The 9,083-nt window shown below is 43.8% G+C and overlaps 1 protein-coding gene across 1 annotated transcript; it reads right to left on the bottom strand.

The window, feature by feature from the left end:
• Positions 1–468: 468 nt before the first annotated feature.
• Positions 469–8,356, bottom strand: LOC134459602 (uncharacterized). The gene is made up of 4 exons (XM_063211952.1): positions 8,330–8,356; positions 4,456–4,700; positions 3,491–4,049; positions 469–567 (listed from the first exon to the last, which is right to left on the bottom strand). The coding sequence occupies exons 1-4, from the start codon at positions 8,354–8,356 to the stop codon at positions 469–471; spliced, it is 930 nt and encodes a 309-aa protein (XP_063068022.1).
• Positions 8,357–9,083: the final 727 nt, after the last annotated feature.

The following is a 9,083-nucleotide window of genomic DNA, read 5'->3' as shown; positions in this document are numbered from 1 at the left end:
AAAAAAGGTAAAATTAACGGTAGGCCTATACCTTCTTTGGGGTGCCCATATTTATGCACATGCATATTTTTGTTTAAATCCACATACAATTCTTTCTAGAATGCCTATGAAAATTCTTACACTGCTGAAATGTTTCTCTTTCCCTACAGTTGTACATATGTTAAAAGGAAGTTGCTACTTTAAAAGCTCAACGAGAAATAAACCGATGTAGTGATTTTCCAAAAGGGTGCCCAAACTTTCTCATGGCACTGTATGTCACAGGTGGGGGGCACACAGTTATAACCAATTACCCTGAGGAGTTAACCGTACATCACCAAGTATGCCAAGACACAGGATGAGTTTAGAATATCAAATATTTATTTCCTACCCAGTCCTAAAGGAAGTCAAAGAGTTAATGTTCACAATAGGGGGATTCATGGGGGGTGGGGGGGATCAAAGTCCAGATTGTCCAGTGCCCGTCCTTGGCACTCATGCATGGCCACCACAGTCGAGGTCAAGAATGGGAAGGTCCATCTTGATCTGCGTCCATTTCTCGTAATTCCAGCACACACCAGAGAGTATGAGCAACTGCAGGCACCGCATAAATGTGGATAAAACACGATAAAGTGGCACTGCATACCATTCACCATCCTACTGTGAATGCTGCACACAGTGATGAAGGTTTACTAAAACTACGGCACATCACACGTGAGAATAACAAAGTAGCTTCCATCAAAAGGGGGCCGGGTCGCTACAATAGCAGCCTATTGTTTAAAAGCAGCCAGAGTTCCACTCAATAAACAAGAGTCAGGTTCGGACAGAGAGCGAGGAATAGAGTGAGAGAGAGCGCGACAGAGAGCCGAGGGCCGTGCTACATCTAGGAGGGGGGGAGGGGGACTTGCGAAGAAAGCGAAGAAAAAGGCCATGGCGACCTGTAATGGGGTAGTCAACTTCCCCCGCCATCTCCAACATAGCACAACCACCAGCGACCTGGGACACAGACCATCCTCGTTGGCAATATGCCATCTGCTCCCTCCGTGGACTCTGCGCCGGCTCGTTTCCATCATGTCTGCCCCCTCCGTCTTCTGGTGCCACCCGGCAACCGGATGGGCGTCTTCTCCCCCTCCACTGCAGCTGCCCCCGGCTGGGGCTCTATGAGTGCATTGCAATATGCGACCTTGCCTCCTCCACTTGGGCTTGTCTCCTTGTCCCGCCTCCTGGCCCCTCCTCCGTGGAAAAAAAAACGATAAAGTATCCCAGCTGGCAGCCTAGCCACAACAACTTTTGAGGGACTGTTTTTCATTCACCATCCCAATTGCAAATGAGAAAAAGACTCTACAATTGAGCTTTTGCAAGATATTGAAATATAATGCTGTTGTCAGTGATGTCATCATGACATATTACTTCCTGGTACAAGGAGACAAGCAAGTGGAGGAGGCAAGGACGCATTCTATCTCTCCGGCCTCCCGTGCTCTCCTCATGGCTGTCCTCTGCTCTCCTGTCCGCTCTGTCCCCTTGCCGTTCCACACCTGTCAAATATTAAAGCCCACCCCGCTCATGTGTCCCAATCACCGTCCAGTCACTGCATGATTCCGATCTGAAAGCAATCCCAATAATTAGTGTGTGTATTAACAGCAATCAGTAACTCCCTCTGTGTTTACATCCCACGGTCCGTCGTTAAAATGCTTCCCCCTGTAAAACAAGTGTCAAAATGTAATTTCCTCCCCCACGAATCTCAACACCCCCGTGACACATATTCACGAACGCAACTATTACCCTTTTCTGTCATCTTTTCAACAGAAGTGTATGTTATGTAACCTATAGGTATACAACTACTGTATAAATATTGTAGGGCACATTTAGTTTAAAGACGAAATGAAGCAGTGACCTAATATAGGGGTCTATAACACCAGTAAGATAAGCCAGCAAATATATATTTTTTGAAGTCTGAAATTTAAGCCGTTAATAAAAAAATAAAGCACAAACACGTAACGTTTCTGTTAACGTTTCCAGCCAACAGCGGGTGACGTCACGCGAATGGTAGTGTCCTATTCTAATACTGTTATGATAGTAGTGAATTAAACATTTGGGACTTGTGTGGCTGATTATGAGCTTATTTGCTTAACCCAAATGAAGCAAGAATACGTGTTTGGGTGGGACGGAACAAATATGAGGCATGAAGGCAGACAAGACATCCCATCACATGAACCACAGGTAAACAAGCAGCTTTTTTGCTAAGGTGACAAGTCGCTAACAAATTTTGGTATGAGCCAACATGATCCCTTTCATAATCGAGCAATGTTGCAGTTCCCTACCTTCATCTTCCGATGATTTCGCCACCATTTTCCAAGCACCTGAATTAATTTTACTTCACGTGCCCACGTTTATCTGTGTTATCCAGTCAAATCCAATCCAGCCAGTTTGAGGATGCATTCACGGCTTTTATAACAAAATAGTTTAATACAATAGATGCAGCTACTTTAATAAGCATGCCATAACTTAATTTAGGACATGATAGTTTAATGTGTGTACTGGCATCAACTTCAAATCCCCATAGCTCCTCCGACTCCGAGAGCGAGACGAGAGAGGGGATGGGATAGCCACACACACACAGGCTGCGTCCCTTCCCTTCACAAAGCTTTCCAAACTTCCGCCAATTTTGCAAGTTATTTTCTATTACTGAATTGAACCACATAGCCAACTTAACGACATGGGCTTTCAGATTAGCGTCCAACAATGCAGGAAAAAGACGTTATTGGTGACGGTCTGTCACTACAAACCTATGAGAGCGAGCAGCCCCACAGTCCTGACTCCTGTCCTGGTGGATGCAATGGGTGGATGGCTGCAGCTATCCCACCATGCTCGTAGCAAAGGCTTTTTGACACAAAGTGATAATGACACTTGGCATTTCTCTTTCATCTGATAGTAGGTATATAACATAGAAGACCCAGGGACAATGTAAAATGAACCCCTCGTCCTTCTTCAATTTTACTGCCACGATTAGAGTCAGTTAGCGCTGTAGTTAGCACACGCTAACGTTAAGTGAATGGAAGGCTACATTAGCCACCAACTTCTACCATTCGCGTTACGTAGGCAGCGAACATGGCTGCGCCCTTGTGGCCAAACTCGGTAATAACATGTCATTTTTCAGCAAAACTACTTAAAAGTGCAGTCCAACGAACATCCATTCGTTTATGAAAATAAATAAGCCACCAAAAAATGATAATAGTTGTCAGTGCTTCATTTCCACTTTAACAGTACTAATACTGTGAACGTTCTGTAGAGTATTGTTATTTTAACAGTTCAATTGTTGTTGAAATATTGTAGTGTACTGTGATACATTGAACGGCATTATGCTGCAGTAGATGTTTGGTGTAAAATAACAGTAGAATTACAGGTAACCAGACTTGCATGAAGCATGCTGTTATTTTGCAGGGAAATTTCTTACAGTGTATGTTCAACGTCTGAGCGAAGTATTGATCTGTGAATTATTGTTAACTTCAATATTAACCAATGATAAAATAAAAGAGCACTTGGAGAAAATGAATGATGAAGCAGCATTCCAGACTGCCCTCTTCCAGCCCTGGTTCATCACCTCCCTCCTGGCCTCCTCTGTACATCTCCTGGCCTCTTCTGCTTCTTTACGGGCCTTTTCTGCTTGTCTCTGTGCCTCTTCTGCTTGTCTACGTGCCTGTTCTGCTTGTCTGCGTTCCTCTTCTGCTTGTCTGCGTTCGTCTGCTGCTTGTCTCTGTGCCTCTTCTGCTTTTCCCCTGGCCTCTTGCCTGGCCACTTCTGTACATCTTCTGGCCTCCTCTGCTTGTCTACGTGCCTGTTCTGCTTGTCTGCGTTCCTCTTCTGCTTGTCTCTGTGCCTCTTCTGCTTGTCTGCGTTCCTCTTCTGCTTCTCTGCGTTCCTCTTCTGCTTGTCTCTGTGCGTCTTCTGCTTGTCTGAGTTCCTCTTCTGCTTTTCCCCTGGCCTCTTGCCTGGCCTCTTCTGTGCATCTCAATTCTTCCTTCGGTGCTCCATGGAAGCAGGGTGCACACTCATACGCCATGTCCGCACCCACAGGCCTGTGGTAATGTATATACAGAGACAAGGACATGCATTCACACATTATTACATGACTCGTCTTCATTCTGTAGAATGCACCGTTAATTTGAATGGGGCTCTCCAGCCTTCGCATATTTCTGAATAATGTGGTGGTCTATATGATGAGCTGATTTTGACACTTGGGAAACTGCTGAACTGCGCTGAATTTATATTGGCATAATTACAATGAAATACAGGAAGAAGATATATATGTACTTTACAGTTGTAGGAATCATGCGCAGGAACTACCAACAATTAAACAATCATGCAGTTGGCATTTCAAACGAAGATTGAAGGTATGTTTCATCCGACAGAGAAGCGTCTGATTTGCTCGCTTGAATCTGGTGAGAATACAGGAATAGGACATCTAATATGTAGTAGTCTCACCGGTAGTAGTCTCCCCCATTGTACTTGTATACATAGCGGCCGTAAATGTGGATCTTGAAGTAGTCGTCATGGTTCACGCAGCCACATAGCTGTTTCCTGCACTTAGAGCACCTCAGTCGAGAGCCCATAGTCGCCTCAGACGGTGTGTTCCCCATCTTCCACGACTGCAGGTATGTGTGTTTGTGTTTGTGAGAATCAAGAGAGCCCAGAGTCGCCTCATACGGTGCGTTCCCCATCTTCCACCACTGCAGGATGTGTTTGTGAGAATCAAGAGAGGTGAGCTGGAGACTGAATGTGTGTGTGTGTGTGTGTGTGTGTGTGTGTTTGTGTGTGTGTGTGTGTGTGTGTGTGTGTGTGTGTGTGTGTGTGTGTGTGTGTGTGTGTGTGTGTGTGTGTGTGTGTGTGTGTGTGTGTGTGTGTGTGTGTGTGTGTGTGTGTGTGTGTGTGTTTCTGCAGTTCCACAGGAGTTGAGTGAGACACAGGTGCAAACGTGTCCTGGAAGATAGAACATGGAAGGTAACATTTCTATTAAGGAGATATTATGTTGGTCTAGAACAGTGGTGTAGTCTACTTTTTTATGGTGTGTATACTGTATATTTGAGCATTTTTTGAAGTGGGTATACTGTATATATTTGTGCTATTCAATTCAATGGATCAATCAATTTTAAGTGGGTATACTGAAATCCCTGAAATTTAGAAGTGGGTATACTCTGTATACCCGCGTTCTACGTAGACTACACCACTGGCCTAGAACAAGTTAAAACAAGTTAGCCTTTTGGATTGTTTACGCTCAACATACATAGGTGTGTGGATTAAAAATTAACTGTTTCTAGGGAAGCTGTCAAGGAGGGACAAAGGGGTCAGTTGTCCCGAGAGGGTCCCCAGAATTGGGTCAGTTGTCCCGAGAGGGTCCCCAGAATTGGGTCAGTTGTCCCGAGAGGGTCCCCAGAATTGGGTCAGTTGTCCCGAGAGGGTCCCCAGAATTGGGTCAGTTGTCCCGAGAGGGTCCCCAGAATTGGGTTTTCATTGCATTGTGTGTATTGGATGTACTGTACTTAAGTAGTTTTTTTCTGGAATTTGCACTTACTTGAGTAAAAATTAAAAAATGCAGACTTTTACTTTTACCCAGTTACATTTTTTGATGATTACTTGCACTTTCTACTCCTAACATTTCTAGAAGAAGACTTAGTTACTAGTTAGCTACTTGTTATCCTTGGTTTTCCTGTTGTCTTTCGTGGATATTTGAGTAGCCTCAGCTTCGGGCAGGAAGGCGACCAAGCCCCTCTTCCAAACTGACACCCAGGGTGCATCCCAATATGTGACCTTGCCTCCTCCACTTGCCTCCTCCACTTGCTTCTCGTCATGATGACATCACTGACAACAGCATTATATTTCAATATCTTGCAAAAGCTCAATTGTAAAGTCTTTTTCTCATTTGCAATTGGGATGGTGAATGAAAAACAGTTCCTCAAAAGTTGTTGTGGCGAGGCTGACAGCTGGGAAACTTTATCGTTTTCTCCACGGAGGAGGGGCCAGAAGGCGGGACGAGGAGACAAGCACAAGTGGAGGAGGCAAGGACACATATTGGGATGCACCCCCAGTCAGAAAAGATACTTTAAAAAACATTAACAGGACTCCATAGTCATGTTCAAATAGAACCGAAAACCGTTGCAGAAACTTTTTCCTATTGGATCAAGTTGGTAGACATGGAGAAAGACAGCCATTGCGCGAGTAGGCCTACTTGTACTTTTGTACTCAATAATTTGTAATTTTTGTCTGCCTTTACGATACACTAAGCCAAGGCCTGCACCATTATGAAAATTATGAGACATGTGTTAGAGCATTCTACATTTACACTCAGCCATACATCACTGAAGTCAGATATATAATACATTTATCATAGTGTCAAATGCATTTGCAGTGTTGTGTACTTACAGTAAAATAAGTATATACACACTCCACTAACTAAGAATTGGTCCGAAACAAGAGTGTTAAAATCATAGAGCTGTGATTCTCAAAGTGTGGTCCGGGGACCACTAGTGGTCTGCGACAAAGCTCAGGTGGTCCGCGGGGGGATTGCTACTTGTCCACAGACAAGAAGTAGGCTATATTCATGAAATTATTGCAAAGCTAAATATAGCTAGTCATATTTTCACCACAATAAGACAGGCTTGTAAATGTGAACAACAAATATGGGATCTGCATCGAAATTAGCACCGGTCAACTATCAATTCAGTTGACAGGTGGTCCCTGAACATTTTTTGGGGGAAAAAGTGGTCCTTGGTCAGAAAAAGTTTGAGAAAGACTGCTATAGAGTAAGCCTAAGCAAGTATATAATATGGTATAGCACTTACCACTGGTCAGAGGAGCACAGAATGAGACCTGAACGTTACAAATTGGGAGAGCGTGGGGAAGCTGAGGGGAAGAGCTCTGCAGTGGAATATATATAACGTACCTAGTGCAGGGCCGTATTATCCATAAGGGCCAGTGGCACAGTACCCAGGGGCACCAGCCATTTTTAAGGCACCACAAGACGCAAACTTAACAAATATTGTTTTTTATAGGGGGCACCGGTAAGGTATAGTGCCCGCGGGCACCACATTAGCTTAATACGGTCCTGTCCTAGTGTCAAAAAATGATAGCAGAACTCAAAGTTTTCAGCTTTAGGTTAATGATTTGGGTGAGTGTTCTATCCATGTACTGCTGTACAAGGATGAACTGGATGAACACAAATTAATGTTTTATCCGTATATCATCCTATTCTGTGTGAGTGTGTGTGTGTGTGTGTGTGTGTGTGTGTGTGCGTGTGCGTGTGTGTGTGTGTGTGTGTGTGAGAGAGAGAGAGAGAGAGAGAGAGAGAGAGAGAGAGAGAGAGAGAGAGAGAGAGAGAGAGAGAGCAAGAGTGTTGTGAGTGTGAGTGTGTAATATAAATATAAAATAAAACACTATACAATAAAATGAATATGAATGAAAAAAACAATAGTTGAAGAATAAATAAATATATTTTTACAAGTCATCAGTGGGCCTATAAGGACAAACATAGATGTATAACAAATACCACATTTAGCAAAACACTATTTTCTTGTCACAAACACACCCCCAGACGGAGAAATGTGGTGTGGAGTCTTTATTTAAGTTTTTTTTTAAAATAGGCTAAGTATAAATTTCTGTTTGAGATAAATTAGTTTTCTACAATGTTATTTATGTTGTTGCGCTGCTGTAAGTCTTCGTTGAGAAAAAAAGTTTTGATAAGAAAGCAGAGTGGTATTTTGGTGTTAATGTTTGATTTGAAGCATAACGTGTTTTCCTGGAAGGGCTGTGCTCACATGCACACACTTGTTGTTTCCAGTTTTTTGGCTCTGACCTAACAACCACGTGCTTGACTCTGGTTAATATTTGAATAATACTAGGCATGACAACAAGTGGATTTGGCACTGTGATTATGAAGACGTAGAGACCCTTTTTCTGCTTGTTTAAATCAGTCTAAGTAGATGGTCATCAACAACTGACACTCTTAGGGCTTTCAGGCCGACCAGAACGGAGCTGGAGCCGGTGCCCGCACCAGTTACGTTCAGCACTGAAGTGCTCATCTGCGAACCTCCAGTGTTCATACCGGGCTCTGAACTTTTTCCGCACGTGATTGCGTCACCCGGATGAACCAGCTGTCGTACACGCTGTCGTCACGGTTCGCGGAGAAAAACCAAGTATTTTGCGGTTCGTATTGCGAACCAACTTTCCGGTTCGCCAACGCTAAAGTCTGTGACGTCAACACGACGGCCGGTTCGTGATTAGGTGCGGGAACGGGCACCGGCACGATTCTCAGTCGGCCTCAATATCTGTGGTTATCTACTACAAGGCACTCTCTACTGTTTACCTCTCTGTGTCCATAGCTGTCTGCCATACTTATGTGTTATGCTGTTGTGTGTCTTTGTCCATTATTTGTAATTGATGTTAGCGATACGCCACAACAAATTCCTCTCAACTATGCTGTCATGGCAATAAACATGAAGCTTGAATTCGTTCTATTCAGTCACTGATTCTTGAGAAAGTGGCTAAAACAGGTTGTAATCTCGAAAGAAAAAAACGAAGTGAATTATAAAATAATATGGTATATCCTCGTAGACAAAGGCCCTGGCTTTTCAGAAATGCACAAGGCCAATCTCCCCATTTTTTTTTTTTTTCATAAATTAGGTTTTTCTCCAATCATACCCTGTTTTTCGTCAACACCGTCGGACACAATTAAAAGTAATACAAAGTGTATTGATTTGGTTGCATATGTATCTGGAGCAGGGCTCTAAATTAACACACGCCAACACGCCAAACACGGGTGAAAATTCATTTTGGCTAGTAGAAAAAAATACCTACCCGCCAATTTGGCTAGTAGCGCCCGAGTACAGTAACTTATGAACGGTAAACCGCTGCTCTGACGAACGTTATACGGCGAGATTTCCTACATTACCCATGGACACTAGCGTCACGAGGTAGCCTCCCACCGTGGGCTTTCCAGTGCATCGAGCGTCAACTCCATGCTGTTGCGCGCGCCAGGATTGAAAACATTTCAGACGACCAGCCTTCTGTCAGCTAAGCTGCGTTCACACTATTCTGACAGGCAGCTCTCCTCCTATGCT

The sequence above is a fragment of the Engraulis encrasicolus genome, chromosome 12 (assembly GCF_034702125.1).
Source record: "Engraulis encrasicolus isolate BLACKSEA-1 chromosome 12, IST_EnEncr_1.0, whole genome shotgun sequence".
Taxonomy (NCBI): Eukaryota; Metazoa; Chordata; class Actinopteri; order Clupeiformes; family Engraulidae; genus Engraulis; species Engraulis encrasicolus.
Note: the sequence above shows the minus strand (reverse complement) of the source record. Positions and strands in the feature narration are given on the sequence as shown.

Excerpts from the sequence above, each read along its gene's own strand:
- LOC134459602 (XM_063211952.1), bottom strand. The coding sequence starts at position 8,356 with ATGGCAGACAGCTATGGACACAGAGAG. Across the intron at positions 4,701-8,329 it reads ACAGCTATGGACACAGAGAG|TGGTGGAAGATGGGGAACGC; the intron begins GTAAACAGTAGA and ends CACATCCTGCAG. Across the intron at positions 568-3,490 it reads GCTCTTTTATTTTATCATTG|TTGCTCATACTCTCTGGTGT; the intron begins GTTAATATTGAA and ends CGGTGCCTGCAG.